Source organism: Rana temporaria, chromosome 5 (assembly GCF_905171775.1).
Source record: "Rana temporaria chromosome 5, aRanTem1.1, whole genome shotgun sequence".
Taxonomy (NCBI): Eukaryota; Metazoa; Chordata; class Amphibia; order Anura; family Ranidae; genus Rana; species Rana temporaria.
This window is the reverse complement of record NC_053493.1, coordinates 14678238-14704348: the sequence shown is the minus strand read 5'-3', so window position 1 is coordinate 14704348 and position 26111 is coordinate 14678238. Positions and strand designations below refer to the sequence as shown.

General features: G+C 44.8%; 1 protein-coding gene across 1 annotated transcript in view; it reads right to left on the bottom strand.

Moving 5' to 3' along the window:
* Window positions 1–6978: 6978 nt before the first annotated feature.
* Window positions 6979–26111, bottom strand: part of KLHL40 (kelch like family member 40) — a 31166-nt gene continuing 12033 nt past the window's right edge. Inside the window, exons 2-6 of the mRNA XM_040352211.1 lie at window positions 23632–23792; window positions 17242–17349; window positions 14987–15172; window positions 12964–13110; window positions 6979–7230 (exon numbers count right to left, since the gene is read on the bottom strand). Coding sequence (XP_040208145.1) covers window positions 7119–7230; window positions 12964–13110; window positions 14987–15172; window positions 17242–17349; window positions 23632–23792 — 714 coding nt within the window. The 3' untranslated portion in view covers window positions 6979–7118. The remainder of the gene's footprint in view (window positions 7231–12963; window positions 13111–14986; window positions 15173–17241; window positions 17350–23631; window positions 23793–26111) is intronic.

Genomic DNA, 26111 nt, shown 5'->3' with positions numbered 1-26111 from the left:
ACCACTTGCCTATTGCCAATCTCGCAAAAGACAAAACTGTTCTCTCCTTTTTAAATAGCTATAAATAAAAAATCTTTGACAAGATAATAAAAGAAAAAAAACATACATTTGAAAACGTTTGGCGAGCTGTTTTTATTTGTGTTGGTGTAATTGTCATTTTTAAATGTCATCTTTAAAAAATTGGAGTTGTGCACTGAGGCTTATTAAAGAATAAGAGTACCCCTTATAAAAAAGTAAAAATAAAAAGTTAACTTGTCTATTGCAGGGGTCTCCAAACTTTCTAAACAAAGGGCTAGTGGTTAGTGGGAGTAAAAACACTATATAAAAAGTACTACACTTGTGGTCTGTAGGAGGAGAAATAGTTCCCCCTTTATTGGGAGGAATAGTGCCCCATCATTGGTGTCAGGGGGAGGAATAGTGCCCCATCATTGGTGTCAGGAGGAGGAATAGTGCCCCATCATTGGTGTCAGGAGGAGGAATGGTGCCCCATCATGGTATTATTAAGAGGAATGGTGCCCCCATCATTGGTGTCAGGGAGAGGAATAGTGCCCCCATCATTGGTGTTAGTGGGAGGAATAGTGCCCCCATTATTGGGAGGAATAGTGCCCCCATCATTGGTATTATTGGGAGGAATAGTGCTCCATCAGTGGAAGTAATAATGTCATTGGTCTCGGAGGTAGCAGTTACACTCCATCATTGGTGTCAGAAGAAGGGTTTATGCCCCACAGTGTGTCAGTGGGAAGAATAGTGTCCCCATCATTGGTGTCAGAGGGAAGAATTCTGCTCCACTGTTGATGTTGGTGGTATGAATGGTGCTTTGTTTCAGTGGGAGGTGTAGTGTCCAAAGTGCCAGATAAAGACAAGCAAAAAGCTTCATCAGGTCTTGTGGTCTACTGCTTATGGTTAATTTATTTATAGAGGACATGCCTTTTAGTGTGTACTGTTGGGGATCCAAGTATGACACCCTAAGACTTGAGGTTCCCCATATAGTGACATCCTAAGACTTGAGCGTCCTGGTTAGTGACATCCTAAGACTTAGGGGTTCCAGTATAGTGACATCCTAACATTTGGGGGTCATTATAATGACATCCCAGCATAATGACATCCCAACACTTCTGGGTCCCAGTATAGTGACATCCTAGGACCTAGGGCCCAGTATATTAACATCCTAACACTTGGGGGACAGTATAATGAAATCCTAACACTTGGGGGTCCCAACATATTAACATCCTAACACTTGAGGGTCATTCCATAGTATCATTACATAGTTAGTCAGGTTGAAAAAAGACACAAGTCCATCCAGTTCAACCACAAAAAAATAAACAAACAAAATAAAAAACACAATACAATCCCATACACCCAACTTCATACCCACAGTTGATCCAGAGGAAGGAAAAAAAACCCCAGCAGAGCATGAGATCCAATTTGCTACAGCAGGGGAAAAAAATCCTTCCTGATCCCCCGAGAGGCAATCGGATTTTCCCCGGACCAACTTTACCCAGCATAATAATATTCTGATACATAGGGGTCCAAGCATAGTAGCATCCTAACACTTTGGGGCCAGTATAGTGACATCATAACACTCTGGGGTCCCAGCATAATGACATCCTAATGCCCCGTACACACCATCACTTTATGTGATGAAAAAAAAACGACATTTTCTGTGAAGTAAAAAATGACGTTTTTGAAACTTCAATTTTCAAAGACGAAGTTGCCTACACACCATCGTTTTTCTCACAATGTTCTAGCAAAGCGAGGTTACGTTCACCACTTTTTCCATTGAAGCTTGCTTCATAAGTAGCTTCTGGGCATGCGCGGGTGAAAAAACGTTGTTTTAAACGACGTTTTTTACTACACACGGTCAATTTCTGTGAAGTAAAAGTTGACGTTTTGAAAAACGACACATAAAATTGAAGCATGCTTCAATTTTTTTTGGTCGTTTTTTTAGAAGACATAAAACAACGTTTTCCCCCACACACGGTCAATTAAAGTGACGTTTTTAAAAACGTCATTTTTTTCATCACATAAAGTGATGGTGTGTACGGGGCATAACACTTGGGGGTCCCAGTATAGTTTCATCCTACTACTTGGAGATCCCAGCACAATGACATCCCAACACTTGGGGTCCCAGTATAGTGACATCCTAATACTTGGGGGGTCCCAACATATTAAAATCATAACACTTGGGGGACAGTATAATGACATCCCAACTCCTGGGGGTCCCAGTATAATGACATCCTAACACTTGTGAGTCCTGGTATAATGACATCCTAAAACTTGAGGGTCCCCATATAGTGGCATCCTAAGACTTGAGGGTCCTGGTTAGTGACATCCTAAGACTTAGGAGTTCCAGCATAATGACATCCTAACACTAGGGGGTCCCCAGCATAATGACATCCCAACACTTGGGGGTCCCAGTATAGTGACATCCTAGGACCTAGGGGCCAGTATAAAGACATCCTAAGACTTTGGTTCCCAGCATAATGACATCCTAATACTTGGGGGTCCCAACATATTAACATCCTAACACTTTGGGGCCAGTATAATGATATCCTAACACTTGAAGGTGCCAACAATATACAGACATCCTTACATTTGGGGGTCCGAGCATAATGACATCCTAACACTTGGGGTTCCCAGTATAGTGACATCTTAAGACTCGAGCATCCCAGCCTAATGATATCCTAATACTTGGGGGTCCAAGCATAGTAGCATCCTAACACTTTGGAGCCAGTATAGTGAAATCCTAACACTTGGGGGTCCCACCATAATGACATCCTAACACTTGGGGGACAGTATAATGAAATTCAAACACTTGAGGGTCCCAGCATAATGATATTCTAATACTTAGGGGTCTAAGCATAGTAGCATCCTAACACTTTGGAGCCAGTATAGTGAAATCCTAACACTTGGGGGTCCCACCATAATGACATCCTAACACTTGGGGGACAGTTTAATGAAATTCAAACACTTGAGGGTCCCAGCATAATGATATTCTAATACTTAGGGATCTAAGCATAGTAGCATCCTAACACTTTGGAGCCAGTATAGTGAAATCCTAACACTTGGGGGTCCCACCATAATGACATCCTAACACTTGGGGGACAGTATAATGAAATTCAAACAATTGAGGGTCCCAGCATAATGATATTCTAATACTTAGGGGGTCTAAGCATCGTAGCATCCTAACACTTTGGAGCCAGTATAGTGAAATCCTAACACTTGGGGGTCCCACCATAATGATATCCTAACACTTGGGGGACAGTATAATGGAATTCAAACACTTGAGGGTCCCAGCATAATGATATTCTAATACTTAGGGGTCTAAGCATAGTAGCATCCTAACACTTTGGAGCCAGTATAGTGAAATCCTAACACTTGGGGGTCCCACCACAATGACATCCTAACACTTGGGGGACAGTATAATGAAATTCAAACACTTGAGGGTCCCAGCATAATGATATTCTAATACTTAGGGGTCTAAGCATAGTAGCATTCTAACACTTTGGAGCCAGTATAGTAAAATCCTAACACTTGGGGGTCCCACCATAATGACATCCTATCACTGTAGCTACAACAAGGTGTACTAAGGGTTGTCCATGTCCAGTCCATGTTTGAGTTTGTTTTGCATGTTTCCCCCCTCAGTCCTCTACTAAATAATGGAATTGTACTTCTAAAATAATATTTATTCCAAAACAAGTTTTAATTTTATTAGCAGTAACATTCTGACAAAAATTATCCCTCCCCCCCAACATACAATTTGATTGTGTTAGAAAAAAAATCTGTTTTTAGTAGACGTCATCGGATTATTACTTGTGGAAAACAATTGAAGATGAGGGGAGCTGCGTCCATTCTACACCATGCATGGAAGTCTAATGGTCACAGGACACCTTCATTGCTTCTCTTGGCAAAGTCCTCTTATTGAAGAATGATTGTAGAGCCGGACCTTCGTCCTGTCCTTCCGAAAACGGGGATCTTCCCTAAACTAAGATCAGACACCTGGACACTTTCTGGATCACATACATTTCTAAAGACATATAGCTGGATTCAGGTACGGCGGCGCATCGTTGCGGCGGCGTAGCGTATCGTATTTACACTACGCCGGCGTAGCTTAAATGGGGCCGGCGTAAGCGTGCCTAATTCAAATGAGGATGTGGGGGCGTGTTTTATGTATATTAACTGTGACCTGACGTGATTGACGTTTTTTACGAACGGCGCATGCGCTGTCCGTGTACATATCCCAGTGCGGCAAAGTACGCAGCAAGGACGTATTGGTTTTCGACGTGGACGTAAATTACGTCCAGCCCTATTCACGGACGACTTACGCAAACAAAAAATGTTAAATTTCGACGCGGGAACGACGGCCATACTTAACATTACTAGTCCAGCTATTTGATGGAATAACTTTACGCCTGAAAATGCCTTACGTAAACGGCGTACCTTTACTGCGACGGGCGCACGTACGTTCGTGAATGGGCGTATCTTATGGTTTACATATTCTACGCCGAACTCAATGGAAGCGCCACCTAGCGGTCAGCCTAAAAATTACACTTTAAGATACGACGGTGTAAGACACTTACGCCGCTCGTATCTTAGCCTAATTTAAGCGTATCTGGTTACAAGAATACGCTTAAATTTGCGTCGGCGCAGATTCAGACTTAGGCCGGCGTATCTACCGATACACCGGCCTAAGTCTTTCTGAATCCACCTAATAGTGACCACATCCCACCCCTTAAACTCTTATTTTCCTGAGCACAGCACTCCTTGCCATCAGTGTCCCTTCTTCACCTGGAGGAGCGAGACTTTCCTTTTCTCAGCCTATAATTACTTCTATAATCCATTACGTGTGGCCATGATCTTTAGGGTTGGTGTCAGTTACTGAACTGCTATTCCTGAGCATTATGAAAGAACACATCCCCAGCATCCCTTTAGTCATACATGTTCCTCTCTGATGGCCAGTGGGTGGTGCAGACTTTAGTTCTGCAATCGGCTAATCAGTTGCTTGGTAACACTGTAATAAACTGTACTCAAGCAACTGACCAGCAGATTGTACAGCCAGGACCGTCTTAATAGCATCATGGGCCCCTGGGCAAAGTAATGCTCTGGGGCAGGGAAGGGCTGGCAGGGGGGGCAGGGTGGAAATATCCCCCTGGGCTGGTGACACTATGCACAGCCACCGGCCGCCACTACCAAATGCTGTTTTTGGAGAGCAGGAATATGCCTGCTGGAGCTCTGTTAACACAGGTCACGGCCGCTGCTCACCTCCCACTGTGCAGCCGTGCCTGCGTCAGCTCCGAGGTAGATGGCTGCAGAGCTGAGCTATGTCTCGTCTCACACATAGCTCAGTCTCAGCGAAAAGCATCAGACAGCCTGCCTGCGCCTCAGCCTCCATCCTGGTAAGCTCATCCTCTCTAGTCTCTCCTGCCTCCCAGTGTATAAAAAGGGGTGTCCTGTGGACTTTGTTAAAGGGGAGGGGGGCAGGCTTTGGTGAGCAGAGACCCTCTTTACACAATAGTCCACAGCATGCACCCTTAAATCAAGTTTCGCAGAACACCCCTTACATCAGATCTGATGTATATGGGGTCTGTGCAGACTCTGATGTAAGGGGGGCCTCTGTGCGGACTCTGATGTAAAGGGGGACTCTGATGTAAGGGGGGGACCTCTCTGCGGACTCTGATGTAAGGGGGGCCTCTGTGCGGACTCTGATGTAAGGGGGGCCTCTGTGTGGACTCTGTAAGGGGGGGCTCTGATGTAAGGGGGGCCTCTGTGCGGACTCTGATGTAAGGGGAGGCTCTGTGCGGACTCTGATGTAAGGGGAGGCTCTGTGCGGACTCTGATGTAAGGGGGAGGCTCTGTGCGGACTCTTGCGATCTTGAAAAACCTTAGACTGTTTTCCTCGATCCATCACTTTTCCACGCTCTATGGCCAACTTGACTGGACTTGCCCCCCAGGCCTAAGGATGCCAGCCCTCCCCTGCTCTGGGGCCCCTACAATGATGACAGTGCAGGAAAACAGACATTAAAGCGGGGGTTCACCCTATCGACAGGAAAAAAAAAAAAAAATTTCTTTTACCTTTAAATCAGGCACTGTAGCGCGAGCTACAGTATGCCTGTCCCGAATTTTTTCCCCCCATACTCACCTTGTAGTCGTCCATCGAAGATACCAGGGAATGGGCGTGCCTCTGGAGACGGAGGATGATTGACGGCCGGCTCTGGCGCGTCACGCTTCTCCGGAAATAGCCGAAATAGGCTTGGTCTTCACGACGCGTGCGCATAGCCTGTGCGCACGCGCCGTGAAGAGCCGAGACCTACTCCGGCTGTCTTCGGGGAGAGTGACGTGCCAGGGCCGGCCGTCAATCATCCTCCCTCTCCATAGGCACGCCCATTCCCCGCGGGAGCCGAAATCTACGATGGACGACTACGAGGTGAGTACGGGGTTAAAAAAATCGGGACAGGCATACTGTAGCTCGCGCTACAATGCCTGTCTCGATGGTAACATCATGTGGGTCAGGGTGAACTACCGCTTTAAGTAGGTAGGAGGCAGACTGCCTCCCTTTGGCATCTATCACTCTTGCCATCATGGGGCCCCCAATTTCAGGGCAGTGTGGGCTCAAGGACCAGCTGCTTTGGGGTAAGTGCATGGGCCCCCCAATGTCGCTGGGGCCCCTGGACAGTGCACAGATGTGCCCTCTTATTAAGACAGCCCTGTGTACAGCTTAAGTCTGCAGCACCCAGAGTCCAGCAGGGAAGAGCATGCACATCTAAAGGGATGCCAGATATGTGTTCTTCAATATTACGCAAGTGGCTTGTGAAAGAAGATCTAAGGCAAGGTGCTGTCATGTGCTGCGGACACTGCATTGTAAGCTCCTCTGGGGACACAGGTGGGTGTGAATGGTTCAGTCCTGTGGAATATGTTGGCACTATATACTGTAAATGAGTAAAATAATTATTTTCAAATATTAAAGTCCTTTCAATAAACTTTCTGTGGCCTCCTCCTCCCTCATTCCGAGGTCAGGTTCAGACTTGGCCGTGTAACATCCCGAGTTCGGCTCTTTCAATTTTTATTTTTCCCCCGTTTTCCACAACTCATCACGTCCGGCTCTTGATGGCGGAATCTCGTTACATTTTTGTCAGCCGCAGTGTATTGAGGCGCACGGGGATGAAAGTCGCGCCGGAGGCGTAACGGATCTCGCGGAGCATTCCCTCCCACGTCTTCTCGTCTTCATTATACCTGGAAGTACAACACACAATATAAAACATCTCAACGTGGGCACTGTGTGTGATCTGCCGCTTCCACACTGGGCAGCAGGGCCGGTACAAGGGGTGGGCAGGAGAGAAGGCTGCCCCTGGCGCAATGGTTTATTGAAGGGATGGGAGGGCACCTTGACCCTAACCCTAAGGGAAAGGGGGGCGCAGTTTGTCATCTTTGCCCTGGGCGCTGGATGACCTTATCCCGCCACTGCTGGGCAGGTTGGCAACTGGTAATGTTGACCTTTTTTAACCGCTTCAATACCAGGCACTTTTACCCCCTTCCCGCCCAGGACAATTTTCAGCTTTTAGCGCTGTCACTCTTTGACTGACAATTGCGCGGTCATACAACACTGTATCCATATGACATTTTTATATATTTTTTTCCCACAAATAGATCTTTTATTTGGTGGTATTTGATCACCTCTGGGCTTTTTATTTTTTGTTAAAAAAAATTAAAAAAATACCACATTAAAAAAAAAAAAAAAAAAAATACAAAACCGTTTTATATTTTGTTATAAAATTTTGCGAACAGGTAATTTTTCTCCTTTATGGATGTACGCTGATGAGGCTGCACTGATGGTTAACGATAAGGCGGCACTGGTGGGCACTGAGAGGTGGCACTGAAGAACATTGCTAGGTAGCACTGGTGGGCACTGAGAAGTGGCGCTAATAGGTGGCACTGATAGCTGGCAGTGATGGGCACCGATAGGTGGCAGTGATGGGCACTAATAGGTGGCAGTGAGGGGCACTGATTGGCACTGGTAGGTGACACTGATAGGCAGCACTGCTAGATGGCACTGATTGGCACCACTGGTGGGCATTTATAGGTGGCACTCATGGGCACTGATTTGTGGCACTGGTGGGCACTGATTGTGGCACTGTTTTGCACTGGTGGGCACAGATTTGTGGCACTGTGGGCAATGGCAGGTGGCACTGGTGGGCACTGATGAGGCGGATGTGCCTCTTCCACTCCGGACTGATGTCCCTTGCACAAGAGGGATAATAAAACGATTACCGAGCTTTGTTTACATCACATGATCAGCTGTCATTGGCTGACAGCTGATCACGTGGTGAGGGGCCAGGGTCGGCCCCTTACTCCGATCTGTGATCACCCGAATCTCATTGACTCAGTGATCGCAGCGCGTGGGGAGCGTGCAAAGGGGAGGATGTCTATTGACGGCCTCCCGGCAAAGCAGGTCCGCGCTGTAGCCGTCATTCGGATATCGCGCAGATCTAAAGGAGTTAAAGGACATCTAAAGGTTCGTTTTAAAAAAACAAAAAATCAAACATGTCATACTTACCTTCTCTGTGAAGTTGGTTTTACACAGAGTGGCCTCGATCCTCCTCTTCTGGGGTCCCTCAGCGGCACTCCTGGCTCCTCCTCTTCTCCCCACAGGAGAGCCGCTCTCCCCCGGGACACACGTGCAGGTGCGCCTACGAGTCCTGCTGCTGCGTCTATTGACACAGACAGCAGGACTCGGCCCTGCCCCCCGCGTCATTGGATTTGATTGACAGCAGCGGAAGCCAATGGCTGCACTGCTATCAATCTGTCCAATCAGGACCCCGAGACACTGGCTGCAGCTGGTGTGCTCTTCTCCGTCGCTGGTAAGACCGGGTTCAGGTAAGTAAAAGGGGGGCTCTAGGGGGGTGCTGCATCACAGGAGGTTTTTTACCTAAAGGGTTTTCAATGCCACACTTGCCTACTGGACACTTTTACCCCCCTCCTGCCCAGGACAATTTTCAGCTTTAAGCGCTCTCACACTTTGAATGACAATTGCGCGGTCATACAACACTGTATCCAAACTACATTTTTTTTCACACAAATAGTGCTTTCTTTCGGTGGTATTTAATCACCACCGGGGTTTTTTATTTTTTGCTAAATAAACAAAAATTATGAAAAAAATCATTTTTTATTTCATAGTTTGTTATAAAATTTTGGAAACAGGTACTTTTTCTTCTTCACTGATTCACGCTGATGAGGCTGCACTGATGGGCACTGATGAGGCTACACCCACCAGATACTGTCTTTTGGACACTGACATAAACTGTTAGGGCTAACCCTAGAGTATAACCCTGCTTTGCCGGGAGGCCGTCAATAGACATCCTCCCCTTTGCACGCTCCCCACGCGCTGCGATCACTGAGTCAATGAGATTCGGGTGATCACAGATCGGAGTAAGGGGCCGACCCTGGCCCCTCACCACGTGATCAGCTGTCAGCCAATGACAGCTGATCATGTGATGTAAACAAAGCTCGGTAATCGTTTTATTTTTCTCCTCACGCTGATAGCCAATCACTGACTCTTGTGCAAGGGACATCAGTCCGGAGTGGAAGAGGCACATCCGCCTCATCAGTGCCCACCAGTGCCACCTGCCATTGCCCACAGTGCCACAAATCCGTGCCCCACTCCGTGAGGCTCCAGTTTTTTATATTGTGGGGGGGGGGACGATCAGAGAAGGGGTATCTGGGGGTGTGATCAGAGTTGGAATATCTGGGGGGTAATCAGAGAAGGGGAATCTGGGGGGTGTGATCAGGGTGGAGGTGTATCTAGGGGTGTGATCAGGGTGGGGGTATCTGAGGGGGGTGTGATCAGAGTGGGGGTATCTGGGGGGTGATCAGAGTGGGGGTATCTGAGGGGGGTGTAATTAGAGTGGGGGTATCTGAGGGGGTGATCAGAGTGGGGGTATCTGGGGGGTGTAATTAGAGTAGGGGTATCTGGGGGTGTGATCAGAGTGGGGGTATCTGAGGGGGGTGTGATCAGAGTGGGGGTATCTGAGAGGTGTGTGATCAGAGTGGGGGTATCTGAGGGGTGTGATCAGAGTGGGGGTATCTGAGAGGTGTGTGATCAGAGTGGGGGTATCTGAGGGGTGTGATCAGAGTGGGGGTATCTGAGGGGGGTGATCAGAGTGGGGGTATCTGGGGGGTATCTGGGGTGTGATCAGAGTGGGGGTATCTGAGGGGGGTGTAATCAGAGTGGGGGTATCTGAGGGGGGTGATCAGAGTGGGGGTATCTGAGGGGGGTGATCAGAGTGGGGGTATCGGGGGGTGTAATTAGAGTGGGAGTATCTGAGGGGGGGTGTGATCAGAGTGGGGGTATCTGGGGGGTGATCAGAGTGGGGGTATCTGAGGGGGGTGTAATTAGAGTGGGGGTATCTGGGGGGGTGTAATTAGAGTGGGGGTATCTGGGGTGTAATTAGAGTGGGGGTATCTGAGGGGGGTGATCAGAGTGGGGGTATAAGGGGGGGTGTAATTAGAGTAGGGGTATCTGGGGGGTGATCAGAGTGGGGGTATCTGGGGGGTGATCAGAGTGGGGGTATCTGAGGGGTGTAATTAGAGTGGGGGTATCTGAGGGGGGTGATCAGAGTGGGGGTATCTGGGGGAGGTGTAATTGGAGTAGGGGTATCTGGGGGGTGTAATTGGAGTAGGGGTATCTGGGGGTGTAATTAGAGTGGGGGTATCTGGGGGTGTGTGTATTATTGCTGCCACACGGACCACACTGCACCCCACCAACATGCTGCTACCTTCAGGCGATTGGACACTGTCAAAAACTGTTAGGGCTAACCCTAGTATACCTATATAGCCCCGCCCACTCCGTGAGGCTCCAGTTTTTTTATATTGTTCTCGGGTGATGAACCTGATCCACCAGACACAGCCAATGACAGATCAATGTGCCGGCCAGATGTCGATACCATGTGATCGCTGTGACCAATCACAGCAGATCACATGACAATTGTACACAGTGGATGGCTTCCATTCATGCCATTCACTGTGTACATCTGTGTTGCTCACTGTGATTGGTCACAGTGTTCACATGGTACAGACAGGGCCAATTAATTACAGTCCATCTGTACTATGCGATTAGCTGCATTTTATTCATTAAAAAAATGGTTGATTAGAACAGTGAAATTCATAGATATAAGCAATTATAGTGTGTAAAAAAAAAAAAAAACGCCTAATCACCTCCCAAGAGAAGTATAGTGTTACTGTAGTTACATTGTATTGCTCCGTTCACAGTATATATATATATATATATATATATATATATATATATATATATATATATATATACATATTTTTTTATATATATATATATATATATATATATATATATATATATATATATATATATATATATATATATATATATATATATATATATAAAAAATCATATTTTTTTTTTATAAAAATAAAACTTTTTAAAAAAATTATTAAATTATTATATAATTTAAATTTTTTAACATACTGTCACCAGTCAGTGTCCCTGATCGCCGCCACACAAGTTACATTATAATACTGTACTGCACTGGTAATAGTATGAAAAAAGAAATTGTGGAAAAAAAAAATGTAAATTTCCTTAATGTTCCCAAAAATTTGGACAAAAAATGACAACTTCATAAAACTTGCCATACCTCTTACTAAATACCTTGGACTGTCTACTTTCCATAAAGGGCTAATTTGGGGGATATTTCTACTGTCCTGGTGTTTTAGGGACTCAAGAAATTAGATCGGCCGTCAGTACATCAGGACTGATCGATTTTCAAATATATATCCCATAGTTTGTGAACTCATGGGCCCAGATTCTGAAAGGGCTTACGACGGCGCAACACAATGTGCGCCATCGTAAGTCCTAATCCTGGCCGTCATATCTATGCGACTAATTCTTAAAATCAGTTACGCATAGATAACCATTAGATCCGACAGGCGTAAGGCTCTTACGCTGTCGGATCTTAAATGGAATTATTTTTTCCGCCGCTAGGTGTCGCCGACGTCGTTTTCCCCGTCGAGTATGCAAATTAGCAAAATACGCGAATTCCCGAACGTACGCCCGACCGACGCAGTGAAGTTACGACGTTTACGTAAGATTTGCGACGCGTAAAGTTGCCCCTGCTATATGAGGCGCAGCCAATGTTAAGTATGGCCGTCGTTCCCGTGTCGAAATTTAAAAATTTACGTTGTTTGCGTAAGTCGTCCGTGAATAGGGCTGGACGCCATTTACGTTGACGTCGAAACCAATGACGTCCTTGCGACGTCATTTAGCGCAATGCACGTCGGGAAATTTTAGGGACGGCGCATGCGCAGTACATTCGGCACGGGAACGCGTCTAATTTAAATGATCCACGCCCCCTACCCGGATCATTTGAATTAGGCGGGCTTGCGCCGGAGGATTTACGTTACGCCGCCGCAACTTTACAGGCAAGTGCTTTGTGAACCAAGCACTTGCCCGTAAAACTTGCGGCGGCGTAACGTAAATGAGATACGTTACGCCGCTGCATTTTTAAGCCAGTTTACGAGAATCTGGCACCTATAACTTTCCTACAGACTAAATATTATACACTGATTGAGGTTATTTTCTCAACAAAAAAAAATGTAGCAGAATAAATTTTGATCGAAATTTTGCAAAATTGTATAACAAAAACGAAAGAAAAACATATTTTTTTTTAAATTTTCCATCTTTTTTTTGTTAATTTAGCAAAAAAAAAAAAAAAAAAAAAACAGTGGTGATTGAATAGCATCAATAGAAAAAAATGATAAAAAAAGTAGTGGGTAGTGTTACACGACCGCGCAATTGTCATTCAAAGTGTGACAGTGCTGAAAACTGAAAATTGGCCTGGGCAGGTAGGGGGTAAAAGTGCCCGGGGTTGAAGGGGTTAAAAGAATAGCTGACAATGAGAGCATATCCACCCAAAATGACAAAACGTTTTTTTCTTTTCTCACCTCCAGATGTCGTTCAGTTCTGTCGGCACCAATTCTTCACTCTCATTCTCCACCGTGGCAAATCCTCCGATAGCGAATAGCATTCCAGCAATGCTGACCATGCTGAGGGAACTGCGCTCCTGGGGGAACTCCGTGAAATCTTCCCACCTGAGGAACAACAGAGGGTCAGCAACAGACAACTCTTAAATATATAGCAAAATAAAATATAATATAGAAATCAAATAATAATAAATAATAGAAATATATATTAAAATAATATAATACATAAACACATATAATAAATAATAAGATATAAATAATAAAATAAATATAATAAAAATATATACAATTATAAATAATAAAAAATATATAATAAGATAATATAATACATATATATATATATTCATATTTATATTTTATAGCAAAATAAAATATAATATAGAAATCAAATAATAATAAATAATAGAAATATATATTAAAATAATATAATATATAAACACATATAATAAATAATAAGATATAAATAATAAATAAATAATAAAATAAATATAATAAAAAAAATATATATATATATATATATAAATAATAAAAAATATATAATAAGATAATATAATACATAAAACATATATAATAAACAAAATAAATATAATAAAAATATATCAAATTATAAATAATAAAAATATATCAAATTATAAATAATAAAAATATATAGTACGCTAATATAATACATAAACATATATAATAAATACTGAAATAAATATAATAAATAAATAATAAAATAAATATAATAAACATATTATAATACATAAACATGTATAATAAATAATAAAATAAATATAATAAAAATATATAAAATGATAAATAATCAAAATATATAATGTATTAATATAATACATAAACATATAAAATAAATAATAAAATAAATATAATCAAAATATATAAAATGATAAATAATAAAAATACATAATAAAATAATACATAAACATACATAATAAATAATAAAATAAATATAATAAAAATATTATAGTCCATAAACATATATAATAAATAATAAAATACATGTAATAAACAATAAAATAAATATAATAAAAATATATAAAATGATAAATAATAAAAATATATAATAAAATAATTGAATACATAAACATATATAATAAATAATAAAATAAATATATAAAATGATAAATAATTAAAATATATAATGTATTAATATAATACATAAACATATAAAATAAATAATATAATAAATATAATCAAAATATATAAAATGATAAATAATAAAAATACATAATAAAATAATACATAAACTTACATAATAAATAATAAAATAAATATAATACAAATATTATACTACATAAACATATATAATAAATAATAAAATAAATGTAATAAATAAACAATAAAATAAATATAATAAAAATATATAAAATGATAAATAATAAAAATATATAATAAAATAATTGAATACATAAACATATATAATAAATAATAAAGTAAATATAATAAAAATATATAAAATTATAACTAAAAATAATGGACTTTAATGGAACCATAAGAACTTGAGATAACAATCTCAATATAGAAAAATATTTTTTTTATTATTACAAAAGCTATTAAAAATTAATAGTTTTAAAAACAAGCTGAGAAAAAAACATTAGCTCTATCTAGTCATACAAAGAATTTGTGACATGGTACAATTATACCATCTGTGTATTAGTTGCCCAACAGATTGTATAATTGTACCATCAGGCATTCGGGTCCTGTGGCCCCATGACCATCATGTTTCCCCACGCATGCGCAAAAGCATCTATCATGGAAGTCCCAAACCTTTCCCGTCCTTGCGCATGCGTGGAAAGTCACTTGCACATGTTCAGATTTATCAAAGGGTTCTGTCAGCCAGGACCCCCAAAGCCACTGAAGAGCCCTTTGGCGCATCTGCACATGCACCATAATGGCAGCGCCGGTACAGGGCGGGGCTGACATTTTGCGTTAGTTTGGTGGCAGGGTCTCTTTAAATATAGAATGATGGTTTGGTGTCACTCACTTGTTAGTCTTGATATCATAGGCCTCGATGCTATTGGTGAGCCCGGTGTCGGTGACTCCGGCAGCGATGAGAATCTTCCCGTTGTGAATGGTTGCACCGAACAGAGAGCGAGCCGTCTTCATGGGAGCCAAATCCTTCCACTCAAACTTCTTGGGGTTGTAGACACAAAGACGGTTCAGACATTTCCTGCAGAGAGTGAAGAGAGCCGAGGTCAGCTTAATTTTATATTGTTTGTTCAACGGGGTCAGGAACCAATAATGCGGCACTATTCCTTCCATTGACACCCATCATAGGTCACTATTCCTCCCACTGACACAAATGATGGGTCACTATTCCTTCCACTGACACCCATAATGGGTCACTATCCCTCCCACTGATACCAATGATAGGTCACCATTCCTCCCACTGACACCAATGATGGGACACTATTCCTCCCACTGACACCAATGATAGGTCACCATTCCTCCCACTGACACCAATGATGGGACACTATTCCTCCCACTGACACCAATGATAGGTCACCATTCCTTCCACTGATACCAATGATGGGACACTATTCCTCCCACTGATACCAATGATGGGTCACCATTCCTCCCATTAACACCAATGATGGTTCACCATTCCTCCCACTGACACCAATAATGGGTCACTATTCCTCCCACTGACACCAATGATGGGTCACCATTCCTCCCATTGACACCAATGATGGGTCACTATTCCTCCCACTGATATCAATGATGGGTCACTATTCCTCCCACTGATACCAATGATAGGGCACAATTTCTCCCAAAGCAGATGCTAGAACTGTAGGCAAAGCATTTTTTTTCCATTTTGGATAGAGTAAAGGAGGGTTATAACCTCTGTCATTTTTTTCTGCCATCTGTGCCTCGTTGTGGAGATTTCCCTTCACTTCCTGTCCCATAGCCAAACAGGAAGTGAGAGGAAATCCCTGGATGTCAACAGAACTAGTGTCCTCATTGGAAGATTTCCCTTTTTTTCTGTTCTGGGGACAACCCCAAATTTGGGATAACAGTACAAAGAACAAATAGAGAGGCCACATCTGCCTAATAGGGGCACATACAGTAATAAAAACCTGACAGGGGTTCTATTGCCCCCCCACCACCAAAAAAAGTTTTGCCTTTAGTTATACCGTACGCCAGAACTGTTATTTCACATCAAGTTAGTTCTAATGCTGCTTCCTTTCAGTTCTTGGGGACCCTAATGGTGAGGTGTCCACCAGAACTCCTGGAAACCCCCCACCCGCTGAGCTGAGGCCACAACAAAGCCAAATGATGGTGTCACCCTCCCAAAAGATGTATGTTGCTGCAAAAGAGTGCAAACTTCAATATGGTCATTTGGGGGGGATGGACAGCAGGGAAGCTACAGAAATTCTGAGGAAAACACGTGATTAGCCCTGTGTCTTCACATGTAGGGGAGGGGCCAGGGTGGTGGAGGAGCTTGGATCCCCTTGAGGAAGACACGTGATTATTCCTGTGTCGTCACATGTAGGGGAGGGGCATGGACAGTGGAGGAGCACAGATCCCCCTGAGGAAGACACAAGATTAGCATTATGATGTCACATGTAGGGGAGGGGCCAGGACAGTGGAGGAGCTTGGATCCCCCTGAGGAAGACACGAGATTAGCACTATGTCGTCACATGTAGGGGAGGGGCTAGGACAGTGGAGGAGCTTGGATCCCCCTGAGGAAGACACGTGATTAGTCCTGTGTCGTCACATGTAGGGGAGGGGCCAGGATGGTGGAGGAGCTCGGATACATGCTTGTTTGTACAAGCTGCTGACACATTCAAGTTTGGAAGTCGTTTGGAGAGGAATCCTATGCTTTATGCTTTTTATAGTTTGGTGTAATACGTACGATACCTCAATTTGCACTTTTCTCTGTGGATTGATGAAAATTGGGAGAAAAAAAAATAAAAAATGTTGGACTCTTGACATTAAAGGAATACTACTTAATCTCTTTCACTGTGAGCTTGCTTGTCACATAGTTTTTTATCAATATTTATTTTCATTGTTTATGGCACTACCTATGCATTTGTAAGGTTCAGTATCACAAAGCGCTGCATTTCTTTGTTTTTTTACAGAAATTTTCTGCGTTGCTTCTCTCACAGGTCCCCACCCGAAATGGAATATCATTTGTTGGAAAAGGCAATGAAGTACAAGACTGGAAGGAAAGCAGGCCGATCCTATATAACAATGGAGCTTCCATAGCCATGGCCTCCATGTCAATGTGTTACTTACTTATCGCTCCCCTTCCCTCCAATCACATAGACCAGATTCTCATGGGACACCACAGAGTGTCCATACACCTGATAGGGCAGGGGGTCTGACTCCCCCCACTTGAAGGACCTGAAAATAATTTAACAGAGACATTAATGAGACATCAAAAATAAATGGACTTATATTTTGTATTGACCTTTTACGAAAATAAAAAAAACTGTTATTTGAAAAAAAAAAAAAATAAATGGACTTAAAAGGCAACATTTTTATAACTGCAAAAAAATGTATTAAGTTTATTCCGACATATATCACAGAAGACAAATCACATCACTCTCTGCACCACAGGAGCTTACACTCTAATGTCCCCCCACAGTCACACACTATTATAATTATACATTTATATAGCTCTGACATATACCACAGTGCTATACAAAGAACACCGAGCCGGTCACATCAGTCTCTGCACCAGAGGAGCTTACACTCTAATGTCCCCCCACAGTCACACACTCATATCTCCTTCACATATTTTCTTTACACAATTGCAATCCAGAACACATATTCATTCACTGCCAGCACACAACTTCTGATGAAGGACATGTGAGCACCCGAAACACGTTGGAAGTCTATGTTTGCATTGTGTTTAATAAAATCTTTCGCTAGAATTACCTAATAGTTGTGGCACTCACATCCTTCCAGTGCTCTATAGATCCCACAGGCACCCCTTGGGGTGTCCCAAATAACAGAGAGCCACCTCCAAACACAGAATTGCAATCCAGAACACATTTTTCTTTTCCTGCCAGCACACACCCCTGATGAAGGAGATGTGAGCACCCGAAACATGTTTGCATCGTGTTTAATAAAAGCTTTTGCTTAATAGTTGTGGCACTCACATCCTTCCAGCACTCTATAGATCCTCTCAGAGGACCCCATGGGAAGTCCCAGATGACAGGCAGCTACCTTTAAACACAGATTTGCAGTCCTGAGCACATTTTAAATTAATCTCCAGCACACAACCTCTGATGAAGGTGATGTGAGCACCTGAAACATGTTGAAATTCTATGTTTGCATCACATTTAATAAAAGCTTTTGGTGTCTTATCTTATTGGTGTGGCACTCACATCTTTTCAATGCTCTATAGATCCCCCAGGGACCTCTTGGGAAATCCCAGATGACAGAGAGCTACCTCCACACACAGAATTGCAGTCCTGAGCACATTTTTTATTCACTGCCAGCACACAACCCCTGGTGAAGGAGATGTGAGCTCCCGAAACACGTTGTAATTCTATGTTTCTATCATGTTTAATAAAAGTTTTGCTAGAATTATCTAATAGTTGTGGCACTCTCATCCTTCCAACACTTTAGACCCCTTTCACACCTGAGCGTTTTGTAGCTTGAAGCCTGAAGCTACAAAACGCTGGAGGGGAAAAAAATCAATTATTCTCTATAGAGATGGTTCACATCTCCACTCCAAAACGCCTGAAGCCGGAAGCTCCAATGTCAGGTCACCTGTGGTCAGATGACAAGTGCACCCTGTTGGAGGCAGGGATGCACCACGAGGTAGTGAACCCAATAGCAGACTGCTGTGGAAGGACCACAGAGTGGATATGGGGAAGAGGTTCACTGGGGCACAAACAGGGATCCTACAGGAAGCTAACCAAAGATTCCCCAGGGCGCGGAGTCTAAGATCCAGTTTGGTATTCACTAGAGCCTCTAGTAGTGAGGATGGCCTTCGCTGCAACTGAATCCAGGTCGCGGCCCCTGGAGTCCCCTAGGTCACGCTCTGTAGGGAGAGAAGGGAAGCAACTACTCAGGACACAAGGAATAGTGAAGGGTAAGCCGAGGTCGGGGCAACAAGCAGACGAGGATAACCAAGGGACAGGCCAAGGGTCAGGGTCACAGGCAAACAGGAGTAGTCGGAGACAAGCCAAAGTCGGTACACAGAGATAACGTAACACACGGCAAGCAGGAACACAATGCTAACACACAACGTTGATCAGCAATGCAGACCTGCAGTGCACTGGTTAATATAGAGTTCCTGGAATGGCCTGGGGTGGAGCCATACAGTGAGGAGAGATGATAAAGGCAGCCAGATAAGAGAGTCAGGCTTCTAATGAACACATGGAGGAGAAGGTAAGCTGCCAGACATTTTTGCATATCCATGACAGTACCCTCCCTCTTATGGCCCCTCCCCCGCCTTGGCCCAGGCCTAAAGGGAAATCCCAGATGAAACCTCCTCAACAGACGAGGCACAAAGACCTCAGATGCAGAAATCCAAGACACCTCCTCAGGACCAAACCCTCTCCAATGCACAAGGTACTGAAGAATGCCTCTGCAGAGCCAAGAATCCAGATTTCGACCAAGTTAATACTTTAGATTATCCTCAGAGAGCGGAACCGAGGTAGGGGGAGGACGAGAGGAATCATTGAGGACCAAAGGCCTTTTAGGAATAAGCAAGAGCAAGAGAGGATCAACAGGAATCTGAGGAGGATCCCTCAGACCCTTAAAGATGAACTGGGCATCTAGCACAGGACCATCATACTGGGCAAAGGTCAGAGGAACCCTGAGGTCAGGTTGGTTAGAAGGTGACATGACACAGGAGTCAAGCTGGATAGCAGAAGGACCAGTGGAATGCAGAGAGCCCTGAAAAAAAGGTTGAAAACTCCACTTGGCAGAATGAGGCAATCTATCCAAAGGATGGATTGAGCCCCTTAGACAGGTTGCAGAAAGTCCTGAACAAGAGAAAGTAGGAGGCTCACTGGGCATGGGCTGGCATAACTGATGCAGAGGCTGACTGAATAGCATAGTCAGGTGTAGCGACTACCCGAATCGCATCACAAGGCGTAGCGACTTGCAGACAAGCCAGCTTGGCTGCGCGTTTTAGGGAGAGACAAAGGTAAACTGTTATGCAAACTGGAGTGCATGATCGGCTCAGGTTCACAGGTGGGCTCCTCATCCAGAGTGCCACATGGGCTAGAGAGTACATCGGCCTGACTATTGCAGGACACATCCCGGAAATCACTACATGCAGTAGGAAGAGCAAAAGATACTGGAATGGTGGCAACAGGAAGTTTCTCCTTTGGGGCAACCTTGGGTAGGCAGGACGTGGAACAGGAGGGACCCCAAGCCAGGATCTGTCCGGCAGTCCAGTCAATGTGTGGGGAATGGAGCCTTAACCAAGGAAGGCCCAAAACGATAGGAGCTGAGGCCTTAGGTAGGATAAGGAAGGATATCCACTCCTGGTGAAGTGTCCCTACTGACATCTTAACAGGGGGAGTGTCTGGAAACGGATAGGACCCCCTGAGAGAACAGTGCCATCAATCGCCAAGACTACCAATGGTGTGGTGAGGGGCAAAGGGGTAAGTCTCATGGACGATGCGATTTCCCAGTCCATGAAATTGCCAGCGGCTCCGGAATCCAGATATGCCGAGACCGAATGGGAAGAAGCACCAACATGAAGGAACACAGAAAGAAGAAGAAAACGAGAAGGTGAAGGTGATATTTCTGGGTCCAATTCTCCACCTTCCAGATGTATTGAACCCAAGCGTTTTTCCGGGCGAAGAGAACAAGTGTCACGAAAATTACCTTTGCCCCCACAGTAGAGACACAGGCCCAGAGTTCTACGCTTAGCACGTTCCTCGGGAGATAGCCTGGTCTGACCCAGCTGCATGGGTTCCTCAGTTGGCAGGAGATGCGCCACGGGTCGAAGAGCGGGGAGGTCAGGCTGGCTAAGGACCAAGGGGTGCCGGCGTTGCTTTTCTAGGGTCCTTTCCTGAAACGAATATCTATCTGGTTACACAAAGAGATAACTTCGTCCAGATTAGTGGGGATGGTTCTTCCTGCTAATTCATCCTTCACCCTATCAGAAAGGCCATGCAAAAAGGTTGCGACTAAGGCCTCATTGTTCCAGCTCAACTCACCCGTCAGTATGCGGAAATGAAGAGCATACTGTCCCACAGAAGCTGACTGTTGGCGGAGATGTAGAATGGCGCTGGCCGCTGAAGAGACACAAGCCGGTTCTTCGAAGATGTTCCGAAAAAGGTTCAAGAAATCAGACAGGCTACAAACCACTGGATCATTCAGTTCCCACAGAGGGGCTGCCCAGGCTAAAGCTTCACCGGAGAGGAGGGAAATGATATAGGCTATCTTAGCCTGATCAGACAGAACGTGTTGAGGCTGCAGCTCAAAATGAATAGTGCATTGGCTAAGGAACCCCCTGCAGGCCTTGGAGTCCCCAGAGAAACGAGACGGAGCAGGCAATTGTAGTGAATGCGACTCTGCGACTGGTGCGATAGGTGCAGTCGTTGGTTGTACTTGAGGTTGCTGATTCAGGGTTCCCAAAGAGGTCTGGAGCTGCTCGAAGCGGGAAGCCAAATCCTGAAGGAATCGCATCACTTGAGTCTGATTATATTCCCGAGTCTCAAGTCTGCGGACTATGCCCTGCAATGGATCGTCTGCGTAAAGCGGCACATCGGCTGGGTTCATGGCAGATCAAACTGTCAGGTCACCTGTGGTCAGATGACAAGTTCACCCTGTTGGAGGCAGGGATGCACCACGAGGTAGTGAACCCAATAGCAGACTGCTGTGGAAGGACCACAGAATGGATATGGGGAAGAGGTTCACTGGGGCACATACAGGGATCCTACAGGAAGCTAACCAAAGATTCCCCTGGGCACAGAGTCTAAGATCCAGTTTGGTATTCACCAGAGCCTCTAGTGGTGAGGATGGCCTTCGCTGCAACTGGATCCAGGTCGCAGCCCCTGGAGTCCCCTAGGTCACACTCCGTAGGGAGAGAGGGGAAGCAACCACTCAGGACACAAGGAATAGTGAAGGGTAAGCCGAGGTCGAGGCAACAAGCAGACGAGGATAACCAAGGGACAGGCCAAGGGTCAGGGTCACAGGCAAACAGGAGTAGTCGTAGACAAGCCAAAGTCGGTACACAGAGATATTAACATAACACACGGCAAACAGGAACACAAAGCTAACACACAACGTTGATCAGCAATGCAGACCTGCAGTGCACTGGTTAATATAGAGTTCCTGGGATGGCCTGGGGTGGAGCCATACAGGGAGGAGAGATGATAAAGGCAGCCAGATAAGAGAGTCAGGCCTCTAATGAACACATGGAGGAGAAGGTAAGCTGCCAGACATTATTGCATATCCATGACATCCAAAACGCCTGAAGCTCAAACAAGTTCTGGGACTTTGTTTAGGCAGATTTGGGAATTTTTCTGCTTTTTACATTGGTGACCTTTTGACCTGTCCAAAATCGCGATAAAAACACAGTGCAAAAATCGCTGTAAAATTGTGCGACTTTCTGCCTGAAAACACTATGCTCAGGTGTGAATGGGGCCTTATAGATCCCCTCAGAGGACCCAGTGAGATGTTCTAGATAATAGAGAGCTACCACCAAACACAGAATTGTAGTCCAGAAGACATTTTTTATTCATTGCCAGCACACAACCCCTGATGAAGGAGATGTGAGCACCCGAAACACGTTGGTTATGGTGTTTAATAAAAGCTTTTGCTAGAATTACTTGCCAGGGACCCCTTGGGATGTCCCAGAAAGCTTCATCCAAACACAGAATTCCAGTCCAGAAGACATTTTGTATTCATTGTCAGCACACAACCCCTGATGAAGGAGACGTGAGCACCCGAAACACGTTGGTTATGGTGTTTAATAAAAGCTTTTTCTAGAATTACTTGCCAGGGACCCCGTGGGATGTCCCAGAAAACAGAGAGCTTCATCCAAACACAGAATTGCAGTCCTAAACAGTTTTAATAGACTGACAGCAGCACGGCACACAACTCCTGATGTGAGCGCCCAAAACACGTTGGAATTCTATTTTTGTATCGTGTTTAATAAAAGCTTTCCTTAGAATTATCTTATTGTTGGTGCACTCACATCCTTCCAGCACTCTACAGATCCCCCAGGGACCTCTTGGGATCTCTCAAAAAACAGAGAGCCACGTCCAAGCACAGAATTAAAATCCAGAACACATTTTTCTTTCACTTCCAGCACACAACCACTGATGAAGGAGATGTGAGCAGCCGAAACACGTTGGCATTCTATTTTGGTATCCTGTTTAATAAAAGCTTTCCTTAGAATTATCTTATTGTTGTGGCACTCACATCCTTCCAGCACTCTACAGATCCCCAAGGGACCTCTTGGGATCTCTCAAAAAACAGAGAGCCATGTCCAAGCACAGAATTAAAATCCAGAACACATTTTTCTTTCACTTCCAGCACACAGCCACTGATGAAGGAGATGTGAGCAGCCGAAACACGTTGGCATTCTATGTTTGCATTGTGTTTAACTAAAGCTTTTGCTAGAGATGTCTTATTGTTTTGGCGCTCACATCCTTCCAGCACTCTATAGACCGATGACTACTCGTATATATGGCGTATACTCACGGGCGGTCGTAGCACAAGACCGAGTCCAGGGTCTGCTCTCCTTCCTTCAGCTCTTTCCCACCAATCAGGTAGATGGAATTCTCAGAATCCCCAAGACCAAAGAGGCAGCGAGCGGATGGAACGGGCGGCATTCCCAGCCAATCGGAGTCCAGGTGATCAAACTGTCAGAGAAGAGAGCCAGAGTTAGCATGGAACCACGTAGATATTTATCAGGTCGACAACAATACAGCTTCCCCAATGACACGTCAAACAATTGCCGGCACACATTTCACACATGTTTACACTTCTGTTGTGTCATATTTGTATTATAGCATTTCATTAAAAAAAAAGTGTGAAAAGGCTCCCCCTAGTGGATATCTGTGAAAGGCAGTATAGTCAGCACCTTTACTGAACAAATAGTTACGTTTGTAAACACAAACAATAAACTTCTCTTATTTATCCCTTTTTGATTAAAGATAAATATTGATGAAAGTATTTATAGGTAAGAAAAAAAATAAAACCAGTTGAACCTGTCAAAAATCCAGTGCTGTCCTGTACACTCTATGCAGTGTTATCTCAACCATCTTTGATAGTCTGCTCCAGGTACTACAGAACACCTTCCACTATATTATGGAGATGGGGAGAGGAGGAGGTGTTCTGCAGGCCCTGCCCTGGGGGTGATACACTTACAAAGTACAGCCTTGCCAGTTGCTCTTGTATTGGCCGCCTTCCTAAAACACTCGCTAGTTGTCTTAAATTCCTATGACTAGTCGAAAGAACTGTCTCCTATTATGAGCAGTCTCGGCAGTCTTCTGTAAGTAGAAGTTGTTGGTGGTCTCCTGGGATGGAAGCAGTCTCTAAGGGTCTCCTGGGATAGAAGCAGTCTCTAAGGGTCTCCTGGGATAGAAGCAGTCTCTGGTGGTCTGTAATGGAAGCAGTCTCTGGTGGTCTCCTGGGATGGAAGCAGTCTCTAATGGTCTCCTGGGATGGAAGCAGTCTCTGGTGGTCTCCTGGAATAGAAGCAGTCTCTGGTGGTCTCCTGGGAGGGAAGCAGTCTCTAAAGGTCTCCTGGGATGGAAGCAGTCTCTGGTGGTCTCCTGGGATGGAAGCAGTCGTTGATGGTCTCCTGGGATGGAAGCAGTCTCTAATGGTCTCCTGGGATGGAAGCAGTCTCTAAGGGTCTCCTGGGATGGAAGCAGTTTCTGTTGGTCTCCTGGGATTGAAGCAGTCTCTGGAGGTCTCCTGGAATAGAAGCAGTCTCTGGAGGTCTCCTGGGATGGAAGCAGTCTCTAATGGTCTCCTGGGATGGAAGCAGTCTCTGGTGGTCTCCTGGGATGGAAGCAGTCTCTGGTGGTCTCCTGGGATACAAGCAGTCTCTAGTGGTCTGTAATGGAACCAGTCTCTTGTGGTCTCCTGGGCTGGAAGCAATCTCTAATGGTCTCCTGGGATGGAAGCAGTCTCTGGAGGTCTCCTGGGATGGAAGTAGTCTCTAATGGTCTCCCGGGATGGAAGCAGTCTCTGGTGGTCTGTAATGGAAGCAGTCTCTGGTGGTCTACTGGGATAGAAGCAGTCTCTGGTGGTCTGTAATGGAAGCAGTCTCTGGTGGTCTCCTGGGATGGAAGCAGTCTCTGGTGGTCTGTAATGGAAGCAGTCTCTGGTGGTCTCCTGGGATGGAAGCAGTCTCTAATGGTCCCCTGGGATAGAAGTAGTCTCTGGTGGTAACCTGTGATGAAAGCAGTCTCTAATGGTCCCCTGGTATAGAAGCAGTTTCTGGTGGTCTCCTGGGATGGAAGTAGTTTCTGGTGATCTCCTGGGATAGAAGTAGTCTCTGGGGGTCTTCTGGGATAGATGCAGTCTCTGGGGGTCTCCTGGGATGGAAGTAGTCTCTGGTGGTCTCCTGGGATGGAAGCAGTCTCTGGTGGTCTCCTGGGATGGAAGTAGTCTCTGATGGTTTTCTGGCATGAAAGCAGTCTCTGGGGGTCTCCTTGGATGGAAGCAGTCTCTGGTGGTCTTCTGGCATGAAAGCAGTCTCTGGTGGTCTCCTGGGATGGAAGTAGTCTCTGGTGGTCTCCTGGGCTGGAAGCAGTCTCTGGGGGTCTCCTTGGATGGAAGCAGTCTCTGGTGGTCTTCTGGGATGGAAGTAGTCTCTGGTGGTCTCCTGGGATAGAAGCAGTCTCTAATGGTCTCCCGGGATGGAAGCAGTCTCTGGTGGTCTGTAATGGAAGAAGTCTCTGGTGGTCACCTGGGATGGAAGCAGTCTTTGGTGGTCTCCTGGGATGAAAGCAGTCTCTGGTGGTCTGTAATGGAAGCAGTCTCTGGTGGTCTCCTGGGATTGAAGTAGTCTCTGGTGGTCTTCTGGCATGAAAGCAGTCTCTGGTGGTCTCCTGGGATGGAAGTAGTCTCTGGTGGTCTTCTGGCATGAAAGCAGTCTCTGGGGGTCTCCTGGGAGAGAAGCAGTCTCTGTGTGGTCTCCTGTGATGGAAACAATCTGTCAGTCTTCT